The sequence below is a fragment of the Mobula hypostoma genome, chromosome 29 (genome assembly GCF_963921235.1).
Source record: "Mobula hypostoma chromosome 29, sMobHyp1.1, whole genome shotgun sequence".
Classification (NCBI taxonomy): Eukaryota; Metazoa; Chordata; class Chondrichthyes; order Myliobatiformes; family Myliobatidae; genus Mobula; species Mobula hypostoma.
The window spans coordinates 25379774-25392843 of record NC_086125.1 but is presented as its reverse complement, the minus strand read 5'-3'; the positions used below and the strand labels follow the sequence as shown (position 1 = coordinate 25392843).

Here is a 13070-nt window from a genome sequence, read left to right as displayed (position 1 = left end):
CTCATAGCAGTCTGTGTTAATGAATTTGTTAATTTTGCAAGACATCAGATTCAGAAGTGTTTTGTGAGACAGCTGACTTCTGAATTCTGACTTAATGTGCCATGTTCACAATAGCTGCTGTCTTGGTTGATGAGGGGCATAGTTTTTTGCTATTTATGAATCAGGAAACATTTTCCTGAATAGCTTGCCTGTGTGCTTACACACCTGGAATGGCAGGTTATGCTCAACGATGAAAGATGTAAAGTACACCTCAGCTCAGTGACCTTCTCTGTTCGACTTTGGTTTTCTGCTGAAAAGAACTGAAATACTCGAGCAACCTTCCCTGCACTTAGCCTCCCTAATATTTTGTGGTTCCTAAAAGAAATAAAAGCACAGCTGTATCCTTATTACAGGTGTGCGGTGCTTAACATCCATTCGGACAACGTCTGATCGCAAATACGTCCGTAGTCACACAGGCATTGCCCGCAATAGTCGGGATCAGAACTTGCTTTTTTACATCGAAATGGGGGATTTTAAATGAGTGATTTAGAAGTTCTGTATCTTCAAGTTCAAGTTCATTGTCATGTGGCTGATTGTCCACAATCAGTGCGCAGCACAGGAAAACAGTTCACTGTCCTAATGACGAGTGGGGGCCAGGTATTTATTAAAGTTGGTTTTTCTTCTGAAAACGGCTGCGCTTAAACCCAGCCCATCATGGGCTTCAATGTACCTGTAAGTGGAAGTGTTTCAAGAAAAAAACCCTGAAGAATTTGCTTGCTGTGAGCACGTTTTTAAAGATGTCTTAGCGGATGATTTTGGAATTTTGCTCCAACTTAAACCCCATTTTAATCCCCTTTAAGACGCCAACGCGCCCTGCCCATATAGGACAGCCTCGCGTAGTCAGGTTGTCACCGCCAGCCTTGGGAATTTCTTCACCAGGCTTTTGTACTTCATCACCGACAGTTATCCGGATCATTTCAGCGTCATTAAAGACGGCAGTAACTGAACTGATGGACTATGGAAGAGAGAGAGAGGTCGACTGCAAAGCCCGCCCACAGAGAAAACTGATAGGTCTACTTAGCACAAAGAGAGATCAAGCAGGATTCATTCATTTTCTTTCTTTTTTTTTCCCTCTCCCTCTCCCTCTCTAAAAAATTGATTTCCGGGATATTGTATATAGTTTGCGAGCACCAGGGAGTCGATATGCGGGAGACTCCCAGAACTCCCGGGAGAGGTGGGATATCTGATATCTTGCCATCACCTCCCCCTGGTGTCTCTCCTTCCTTCCCTTTCTTCCGTGTTTCACCCTCCTCCCCTGTCAAATTGCTTCTTCTTCAGCCATTTGCCTTTCCCATCCAACTGGTTTCACCTATAAAGAAGAATCACGATTCTTTTATTATCAAAGAATGTATAAATTATATAACCTTGAGATCTGCTTTCTCACAGATAACCACAAAAGCTAGAAACCTGAAAGAACCCAATTTAAAAAAAAGAATAAAAAATAAAAGACCAACACTCAGTGCGCAAGAAAGAAAAAAAATATAAATCATGCAAACAATTAAAGTGAATGAAAGCACTCCAAACCAAAATTGATTCAGATCCGAACCCCGGAGCAGTCCAGAGCAGGCCCAAAACCTCACTTACCAGTTCATCATATTAATGGGCATGGAGCACAGTAGCCGGGGTAATCATCATAACCTCAGCACCATGGAGATGACCTTTGCGGAGATCGAGCTAGCCTTCTTCCCCCCCCCCCATCTTTTTATTCTGGTGTCTTTCCCCTTCCTTTCCAATCTTGATGAAGGGTCTCGGCCTGAAGCATCATCTGCTTGTTATTCCCATAGATGTTGTCTGACCTGATGAGTTCCTCCAGTATTTTGTGTATATTGCTTCGGATTTCCGGCATCTGCAGAATTTTTTGTGTGTGTGTGTGTGTGTGTGTGTGTGTGTGTGTATATATATATCAGCTCTGATCTCATTGAACGATGGAGGGGCCATGAGAGACTGAATATCACTCTCTGTGACTCAGTTGTTTTGTTTTGACCTTATGCTTATGAGGAGCCTTGGGATTTTTTTTACAAGATATATAAATCCCGAGTGTTGTTCTTTCTGAGTTCATCACCTGTAATTTTTAAAATTTCTTCCCAAAGATGACAGAGGAGTTAGGAGGAAGGAAGAGTTCCTGGCTTGGATTGCCAGTGTTGGAGGCAACATCACAAGATCCCCAAAGCTCATATCAATTATTAAATATTGATCATTATTAAATTGAAGAAAAGGAGAGCACAGTGGATCCTGCTTAATTGGGGTAGCCACTTATTTAGAACAATTCTTAAAGAACAAAAAATACTTGAGAAAATAGCCAGGGGGCCTTTGATTTAAGTGGGACAGAGATTGTTACTGAACAGTTTCTAAATGGCATCAGTCAAGTGCACTTGCATGGCTGTTAGACCCTACATTGTACTTAGAACAAGCAGTTTTTAAGTAGTGTCAGTTGTGTGCTTTACTTATGTTAGCCATTTGGTCCAATGGATACCAATTGAAGAAGCAGTGATTTTTGATCATTTTGTTTTTTATTTTGACTGCATAAAATTCCAAACCCTTGCCAAGGTGCCACGAAAAGATTTGACACGAGGTGAAAAATTACCTTGCGTATCAGCACTGATTTTGTTCATTTTGTTCATCTTAAGAACATAGCAGTGCACATTGAATGAATTCCTCCGTTAATAACTATTGCAAACAAATACATCGTTTTATAGTACTGTAGCAGTATTGGTAGTGTCGTAATTTATTCTGTATTTCATTTAAATATACAAATTGTTATTCAGTTAAACGGTAGTTTTGTTTTTTATACCTTTTTAACTATTTCCATGAAACTTCAGCTAATTGCAGCAGCTGTTTAATTGGGCCAAAATGTACTGGTCCTGGTGTCTCCCAGTTAACTGGAATCCACTGTATTTGCAAATGCTCACTGCCTGAAACCCATTCATTGCAGAATAATTTCCTTTTATGTCTCTCCATAGATGTAGAATCTGTCAGTCCATTTCACAGAACCTTCATTTTGCTCTTGCCTTTCTACAAATGGTGCAGGCCAGAAGTTGAACCTCTTACTGAATTCTTGCTTAAGTTCTTCATCTTCTCTTACTGATTCTGGCTTAAATTCTTCATCCTTTGTTAGCTGTTTAATTCCACTACAATGACTATGTAAGTTCTGCCAGTTCCATCATGGGCACTATCCTCCCCAACACTGAGCACATAAGACCAGGAGACATAGGAACAAAATTAGGCCATTGACAGACATCCCACCTCTCCTGGAAGTTCCGGGAGTCTCCCGCATACTAGTAGTGGCTCCCTGATGCCCACAAATTATATACAATATCACGGAAATCAATTTTTTTGAGAACGAGAGAGAGAGAGCGCGCGCGCGCACCATGGCAGAGTGTTCCAAAAAAAGAAAATATAAAACACACGTCACCCCAGACTACCCTAAAGTGTACCCCTGCCTAATAGGGGTCAAAAATAATGACAGTGTTGCTCGCTGCACTGTTTGCAACAGTGACTTTTCTATTGCCCATGGTGGGTTAAGACTGTAAAAGACATGTTGAGGTGTGTTTAACAGGTGTCATTCGTTCATTAGCATAGCTAACGTTATTTAAACTAGCTGGCTAGCTGCTAAGGAGCTACTCTATTGCAGACATCCCACCTCTCCCGGAAGTTCCGGGAGTCTCCCACAAATTGATGGTGCTACCTCCCTGAAATGAATTTTTGCAGGGTGGGATGCCTTCATTGAAAAGGTGATGCTTGAAGAAATTGGCACCTATCATCCAGGGTATGCCATCTTCTCATTAGTACCAGCAGGGTGAAGGTATAAGAGCCTGAAAATGCACTCTTGATTTTTATTTTAGGACAGTTCTTCTCCTCTGCCATCATCTTTCTGAATGATCCATGAATACTACCTTAGTATTTTGCTCTTTGCACTACTTAGTAATTTTTTATATATTCATAGTAATTTTTATATATTGTACTGCTACCGCAACACAAATTTTATGATATCTCAGTGATAAAAAACCTGATTCTGACAGAAGGTTTTAAACTTGTGGATAATTGATGTTGTTCATGGTTGGTTTTCATGCACTCTGTGTTTTCTGTTATCCATAGGTCAGCAATAAACTGCAGACAGCACAGAACCCAAATGCCCTCATAGCTCTAAGGCTGGATTTCATTCGCATTATCTGCAGCCACGAACATTACATCACTCTGAACCTTCCGTGCAGCACTCTTTCACCCCCTGCGTCCCCGTCCCCTTCAGTCTCCTCAGCTACCTCCCAGGTAAGCATATTTCTGTTGCCACTCATCAGAGTGACAGTGACAGATGTTTTAAGTACCAACATCAAGCAAGTGGAGTGAAATCTAGATGCAAGGTGAGCGTATATTCTATGCAGCAAGTTATTACAATCCTGAAATCGCTGCTAGAAAGCATGGTGGAAGGCAGTTGGAGGACAGCATTCACAGAGTCATAGAGCTCTACGCACAGAAACAGGTCAGGCAGCCCACCTGTGCTGTTATTCTGCCTAGTCTCATTGACCTGCAACTGGGCCATAGCCCTCCATACCTCTCCCGACCATGCCGTTATTCAAATCTCTCTTAATTGTTGAAATCAAACCCACATTCACCTCTTTCACTGGCCGCTCATTACCCACTCTCGCCACCCTCTGAGTGACAAAGTTCCCCATCGTGTTCCTCTTTAATATTTCATCTTTACCTTTAATCCATGACCTCTAGTTCCAGTCCCACCCATCCTCCATTTCAGAGAGAAATTGGATAAAAGATAAAACTTGCACCTCTTGTAGGGAAGGGGGCAAGAGATCACAACTAATGAAATAAAGCTTTCATAGAGTCAGCACAGGAACAATGGTCTGTAAATTTCACCTGTCTGGGAATGTAAATTTTACAGAGAAAATTTTCAAAGATGTTGCCAGGACTTGAGGACCTGAGTTATAGGGAAAAATCGAATAATTGGGACTTGGAGTGTAGGAAAATCATGGGACAGTTGATGGAGAGATTAAAAAATTGTGAAGGTTATAGATAGTGCTAATGGAAGCAGGCTTTTTCCACTGAGGGGTTGGGTGAAGCTAGAACTAGGGGTCATGGATTAAGGGTGAAAGGTAAAATGTTTAAGGGGAACATGAAGGGGATAAGTACATGAATGGGAGGGGTGTGGAGGGCTATGGTCCAGATATATGTAGATGGGGCTGGGTAGAATAATTGTTCAGCACTGACTAGGTAAGCTGAAATGGCCTGTTTCTGAGCTGTAATTCAATTTGACTCTAATGCTGTTATTTTGTTATTACTTTTGGACACTCTGGGACAAAGTGCCGTTCCCAATGGCTTTGGCACTGAACATACCTCAAAGTGATTTGGGAAAATGTTGAGGGGAAGGACATTGATAGTAAGGGGCTCATGGTTTTTAAAGTAATTTTGTAATGTATTTAAATATAACTTTCTTCTCAAGCTAATCATTCTGCCCTGCTTTTAGAAGAAGGTTTTTCCTTTGTAGTTCCCTCCTCATTTTTCTGACAATGTATGCCACCCGTCTGTCTTTAGTGCCCTTGATTCCTCAGTTCAACTGCTGGGAGCATCACAAGAGATGCCCGCTTTTTAGGATTCGGTGAGCCATTTCCTGGTGGAGAAGCAGCAATCTGCAGGCCAGAGCATAAGAAATTCTGCAGGTGCTGGAAATCTTGAGCAACACACACGAAATGCATGCAAAAGGCCTGCTTAGTTCCTTCAGCATTTTTTGTGGTTGTGTGTGTGTTACTTTGGATTTCCAGCATCTGCAGAATTTCTTGTGCTTATATCTTTCCAGTCCCTGCAGTGTTTGGAGCAGGTTGGGTGAAGCACACTAAGCACACAGTTTTTGGCATTATGTACAATAATCCGTTGGAAACTGTTCAACAAGTCAATCAAATCACCACATTTATTAGTTGATTACAATTTATGCATCACTGACCTAGTTCATGTTGGGTATAGTTTGACAAATACATATTGCTCCAGTTGTGGGGGTCACTTTAAAGAGATAAGTTTTAGCTTTATTTGTCACATGTACATCAAACATACAGTGAAATACAGCATTTGTGCAAATGACCAACACAGTCCAAGGATGTGCTGGCGGGATGGGGTGGGGGGAGGTCACAGCCCGCAAGTATCGTCATGCTTCCAGCACCAGCATAGCATGTCCGCAATTTACTAATCCTAACGCATACATCTTTAGAATACAGGAGGAAACCAGAGTACCCAGGAGAGCCCATGCAGACATGAGGAGAGTTTACAACCTCCCTACAGAGAGCAGCAGAATTGAACCTGGGTTGCTGGCACTGTAATGGTGTTACATTAACTGCTATGCTACTGTGCCGTGCCGTGAAAGATATTGTACCTTGGTCCATTTAAGAGCAGTCATACTGTTTGAATTTATTTTCCCTCAAACCTAGATGCTTGGGACAGAATTGAAATTGAACATTATACTTTTATTTTGAAATGGCTTTTTTTTTTGGCTCTCAGGCAAATAATTAGCCCAGAAGGTAAAGGTTGGTATGATGAACAAAAGATTCTGCAGATGCTGAAAATTCAGAACAATACACACAAATGACTGGAGGAATTCAGTAGGTCAGATGGTACCTATGGAAGGGAATAAAGAGTCGATGTTTTGGGCCAAGACCCTTCATCAGGACTGGCAAGTGGGCAGGAGGCAGAACAAGTTTCGCTGCTCTCTTCAATAACCCCACCTTATTCTTCCTTCATCCCCTTCCATGGATGTTGCCTGACCCGAAAGGGTGGTATGAGTTTTTGATTTTAATTTGGTTGTGCAAAGTGTCAGTTGAATATTGTCTGATCGTTGTGATACTTTCAGAAGCTGATGTAAGGGCAACACTACCTGGGCTGTGAGTTCTAGTGTCTGTACTGCTGATTTTACCTCCTGAGTGGGTATAAAGGAAGCTTTTCTGGTTGGCTGCCGGTGACTAGTGGTGTTCTGCAAGGGTTGCTGTTGGGTACAATTCTTTTCACTTTACGAGGGGTGATTGATAAGTTCATGGCCTAAGGTAGAAGGAGTCAATTTTAGAAAACCTAGCACATTTATTTTTCCTACACTTACACACTTGGTCCAGCAGTCGTGGAGCATACAGGTCCCTTCTATGTAGAAGTCGGCATCTTGGACCTCCAGAAGTGGTCCACAGTGGGGGTGATTGATAAGTTTGTGGCTTAGGTAGAAGGAGATGTGGAGAAACTTCAAACTTTCTGCATTTTCGCTCAAAGAGTTGAACTGCACATGCATGTAACGAGAGCTGTATAGCTCATCTCCTTCTACCTTAGGCCATCTCCCCTTCAGTCCCTCCTTCCAGCCAGCTGTCCCCTCCCGGCCCCTTCAAACCATGCTGACAATCCATGGTTTAACCTTAGCCTAATTAAGGGACAATTTACAATGACTAATTAACCTACCAATGTCTTTCGACTGGGAGCCATGCACTCACAGGGAGAATGTACAAACTCCTTACAAACAGCAGTGGGAATTGTACCAGAGTCACTGGTACTGTGAAGTGTTGTGCTAACTGTTACGCTAGTGGTTCGAGTGATTTTTTACATTTAACAAATGACTTTGGCTACCAATCTTCTGTCTTTCAATATGTATTGTGGATTTTATTTGGAGTGCCCATCTGAACAATGGGTTCCTAAAAGCTGTGAATCTCAGACTAGTCAATGCTGATTAAAATTTATTTGGACGTCTGTGGTATGGATGCGAATCAGGTGTGAAAGTTGTATGTGGTTTCAAAGAAATCTTTGTCCATACATTGTAAATGTGGAGTTGTCCTTTGATGTACGGTACATAAAATATCAAGTCCCACGTTGGGCCAGCAGACCTTTTGACGGAAAGCGTCTCCATATGGTGCATGCTGTACCTTGTATTGTTGAATAAAGAAGCTGCTTTGTGTCTACCAGTAATTTTCTCTGGTGACTTCATTCATGCAACAGCACTAGTACGCTGGCATTGGAGAGGGTCAAGACAAGGTTTGTGAAAATTATTCTGGAAATTAAAGTGTTAATGTATGGGGAGCGTTTGATGGCTCTGGGCCTGTATTCACTGCAGCTTAGACGAATGAGGGGAGGGCAAGACCTCATTGAAACCTATTGAATGCTGAAATACCTAGATGGGGGAGAGGATGTCTCTTATACTTGGGGAGTCTAGGACCAGAAGGCACAGCCTCAGAATAGATGGATATCGATTTAGAACAGAGATGAAGGGGAATTCCTTTAGCCAGAGGGTGGTAAATCTGTGGAATTCATTGCCACAGACGGTTGTGGAGGCTGAGTCATTAGGTATATTTAAAATGGAGGTGGATAGTTTCTTGATTAGTCAGGAATTTCAAAGGTTGCATATAGAAAGCAGGAGGATAAAGTTGAGGGGAGTAATAAATCAGCCATGATGGAATGGCCAAGCAGACGTGATAGGCTGAATGGCCTAAATCTGCTCCTACGTCTTATGGTCTTCACGGCTAATGGTGAACTACGTAGTAATTTTTTTTCAGAAATGCCAATTGCAACATTTCTTGGAATTGTTGAGCAGACAATTTTTATAAAAGTGAACCTCCAAGTGCTCTAGTTTCCTCCCACCGTCCAAATTGGATTCGACCCTGCGCGGGGAAACCCCAATGGATTTCCAAGAGGTGGAAACATGCGCAAGGAAGATTTTAAAGTGCCGGGAGGTGCGCCATCCCCAGTAGCACTATCTTCACCATGATGAGGTAAATCCCGGTGGCAAGGGTGATCCCAGGACAACTGGTCCCACATCTGGGCTACAGGAGGCTGCCGGGTCCTTGGTCTGTTAAGGCCAGCCTATTGCGCGCCGCCAGTGCATTACTCTTCTGTCAGGGTGTGCTCCCTTAGCCTTGTCTCAACAGACTTGCCACAAGGCAGTGGGGCTATTTGCCCATAGCTGGGACAGTGGTTGACGAGTACCAGAGCGTGTCCACACGTTGGTGGGCCTGCACGCCACATCTCTGGGGCCCACCGCTGCTCCGATATCCCCTGTAGTTTAGCCTGGGCGCCGAGGAGGCACTGCAGGAGTCTTGGTGGTGGGGAGGCTCTGTACTGGCAGGAGGAGGCTTACACACTCGGCTCCTCTTTTCACCCTCTATGAAGAAGGCTAGCCAGCAGCAATAGCTGTAAGCAGAGAGTAGCAAACCGAGCACTATGTGGCATGCTGCATGCACTAACTACAAGTACTACTACACTACTGCACTAGACGCTTCACACGCACCCTGAGAGCAAATACCCCCCCCCACAGACACACAGAGTCCAAAAATGTACCAGTTAATATGTTAATTGGTTATTGTAAATTCTTTTGTGATTAAGCTATTGTTAAATAGGTGAGTTGCTCTGCAGCCAGAAGGGCCTGTTCTGCATTGTATCTCTAAATAATTAAATAAATCTGAGAAATTAGTACTGTCATGTGAGACACTGGGAGTTTGTGAACTCTAATTTGCTGCTGACAAAGACACTGCGCTTTATTTTTCAGAGTTCTGGCTTTTCCACACTCATTCAGGATCAGAAGATAGCCAATATGTTTGAGATGTCGGTGCCTTTTCGACAGCAGCACTTTCTGGTTGGGTTGCTATTGACGGAGCTAGCCTTGATTCTGGAACCGGATGTCGAAGGGTAAAAGCATCTAATTCTCAGTTACTGAAAACAGTGAAGCAAGTGCTAATTATGCAGAGATACAGACTCACTTTGGTGTCCCTTTTCAGCCCTGTTGTTGGTGCTTTTTATTCAGTTGTGGTTAGATGGTTAGGATTATTTGCAAGTAAGGATCAAAATATAGTTCAGGATGCAGTTCCCAACTCTTTGCCCAGCAGCAGTGAGGGCAGGATTGGATCAAGGCTTGTCTTTGTGCACCTCCATAAGAGATAAAAACAGAATTAGGCTATTTAGCCCATCAAGTTTGCTCCACCATTTGATAATGGCTGATTTATCTTCTCTCTCAAACCTATTCTCCTGCCTTCTCCCCTCTCTCCATAGGCTTTGACACCCTTACTAATCAAGAAACTATCAATTTCCACTTTAAATATACCCAGTGACTCATCTTCCACAGCCATCTGTGCCAATGGATTCCACAGATTCACCATCTGGCTAAAGAAATTCCTTCTCATCTCAGTTCTAAAGGGAATTCCTTATATTGTGAGGCTGTACCCTCTGATCCTAGACTCCCCCACTGTTGGAAATATCAGAATCAGGTTTAATATCACAGGCATAGATTGTGAAATTTGTTGTTATGTGGCAGCAGTATGTTGCAAAACATAGTAATAAAAAACTATTAATTTAAAAATGAAGTATAAAATTAGTGCAAAAAGAGAGGGGAAAAATACTGAGAAGGTGTTCACGGGTTCAGAAATCTGATGGTGGTGGGGAAGAAGAAGAAGAAATGTTGAGTGTGTGTCTTCAGGCTCCTGTACAACCACCTTGATGATAGCAATGAGAAGAGGGCATTTCCTGGGTGATGGGAGTTCTTAATGCTGACTGCTGCCTTTTTGAGGCTTTGTCTTTTGAAGATGTCCTGGATGCTGGGGTAGCTAGTGCCCATGATGGAGTTGGCAGAGTTTACAACTTTCTGCAGCTTTTTCCAATCGTGTGCAGTGTTCTCTCCGTATCAGATGGTGGTGCAGCCAGTTAGAATGCTCTCTACGGTACATCTGTAGAAATTTGCAAGTCTTTGGTGACAAATCAATTTTCCTTAAATTCCTAATGAAATGTAGCCGCTGTTGTGCCGCTTTTATAATTACATCAATATGTTCGGTCCAGGTTAGATCCTCAGAGTTACTGACTCCCAGGAACTTGAAACTGCTCACCCTTTCCACTTCTGATCCCTTGATGAGAACTGGTGTGTACTCGCTCAAATTTCCCTTCGTGAAGTCCCCAATCAATTCCTTGGATGTTGAGAGCAAGGTTGTTGCTGTGATACCACTCAATCAGCTGATCTATCTCACTCCTGTACACCACCTCATTACCAGCTGAGATTCTGCCAGCAATAGTTGTGTCATCAGCAAATTTATAGATGGTGTTTGAACTATGCCTAGCCACACAGTCATGGGTGTAGAGAGAGTAAAGTGGTGGATAAGCGTGCATCTTTAAGGTGAGCTGGTGTTGACTGTCAGCATGAGAAGATATTTCCGATTTCATTGACTATGGTCTCCCAGCAGGGAAGATCACAGACGTGGAATCTTCTCCAAGTCCACTCTATCTATCTAGACCTTTTAATATTCAGTAGTTTTCAATGAGATCCCCCTCATTGTTCTAAACTCCACTGAGTCCAGGCCCAGAGCCATCAAATGCTCCTCATACATCAACCTTTTCATTCCCAGGTTAATTCTCAAACCACTTCAAAAGTTTCAAGGTACTTTTAATGTCAGAGAAATGTATAGAATATACATCCTGAAATTCTTTTTCTTCGCAACCATCCATGAAAACAGGAGTGTCCCAAAGAATGAAAGACAGTTAAATGTTAGAACCCCAAAGCACCCCCCAGCTCCCCCCACCCACGCATGAGCAGCAAAGCGACGATACCCCCTCCCCACCAGCAAAAAAAGCATCAGCACCCCCCAACAAGCGCTCAAGCGTGCAGCAAAGCATCAATAAAGACACAGACTTGCAGTACCCCAAAGACTACTTGTATATCCGATAATTTGACATACCACAGTCTCCCTCTCTCCCTCTCTCCCTCTCTCCCTCTCCCTCTCTCCCCCTCTCCCCCCTCTCCCCTCCCTCCTCCTCCCTCATGAGGGAAAATGAGGTGTCCCCATTTCACTGCGAGAGGGAGGACATAACAAACAACTTGCTGATTTACGATGTTAAAAGTCTGTTGCGTTGCTTTTTCCAACCTCTGTGCTTAAAGAACTCAGGTCTCTGGGCGCACAACCTGCTTGCTGCTTTTGATCCTCTGGGTACTCCCACAACACACCAGTTTCCTGTGGAAGCATCAACCTCGAGTTCGCCTGTTTCCAGAGCCATGAAATCCTGGAACCCTGAAGGCGCGCTAGTCTTCTAGACTGCATCTTTGGTATATCAAATAGCGGCTGGTTGTGAGACCCCGAGAGTGGGTCCCATTCCTGCAAAGAACCGAAGTCAGCGTGTAACACCAGTCAGGGTCTACGAAAGAACCCTGAAAGGGAAAAATAGAGATATTAAAGATAGAAATAAAGCTGTATCCGAAGATGCAAGCAAGAGAGTCGCCGTTAGGCGCCATCATCCTCCTAAATTCATTTGGAAATCTAATCAGTTTGTTTTGAACTTGTCTTGTGGCTGGCTTTATTTTCAAAACAGGAACAGTACATTAATTTTGTTACTGTTCGTGGGATACTATTGACACAATATGTTTGCATTGTTAAATAGTACAACAAATGTAAATCTGCAATGCTTTCTACCATATGCTGGGTCTTACACTTGTACTAAAACATTGAACAACACAGCATATGAACAAGCTCTTAGGCCCACGATGTGTTGCCAAACTAATTAAACTAATGTCTGATTACACTAATCGCCTCTGCCTGCACATTGTCCATATCCCTCCATTCTCTGCATATTCATGTACGAGCCTCTGAAACTCAGTATGGTATCTGCAGTGAGAGCTTTTGTACTTAAACAGAAGGCCAGTGAGTTCACGCCAACTGCCATGGATCAATCCCACATGCCTTTATTTCTTGATACTCAAGCTTCAGATTCAGATTTATCTTATGTGCATTGAAACATAGAGTGAAATGCATTGTTTGCATTAACAACCAACACAATCTAAAGGTGTGCTGGTGGCAGCCGCAAGAGTCACCACGCATTTCAGGGCCAACATAGCATGCCCACCATACTTGAAAAACTTGCTCTTTCAAACATTCCCATCAGCTTCCTTTTGATTCTGTTTAATATTAACCTACAATAAGGGGCAATTTACATTAACGAAATAACCTACCAGTACGTCTTTGGGGTGTGGAGGGAAATGGAGCATCCAGAGGAAACCCACGCAGTCATGGAAGAAGATGCAGATACATGGCTAGCACCCA

The 13070-nt window shown here is 43.0% G+C and overlaps 1 protein-coding gene across 6 annotated transcripts in view; it reads left to right on the top strand.

Annotated features, from left to right (window-relative positions):
• LOC134339362 (dedicator of cytokinesis protein 7-like) overlaps positions 1 to 13070 on the top strand; it is a 223323-nt gene that overhangs the window by 134379 nt on the left and 75874 nt on the right. For all 6 annotated transcript variants that reach the window (XM_063035799.1, XM_063035798.1, XM_063035797.1 and 3 more), the window contains 2 exons: positions 4135 to 4305; positions 9545 to 9684. In XM_063035799.1, the coding sequence (XP_062891869.1) occupies positions 4135 to 4305; positions 9545 to 9684 (311 nt within the window). The remainder of the gene's footprint in view (positions 1 to 4134; positions 4306 to 9544; positions 9685 to 13070) is intronic.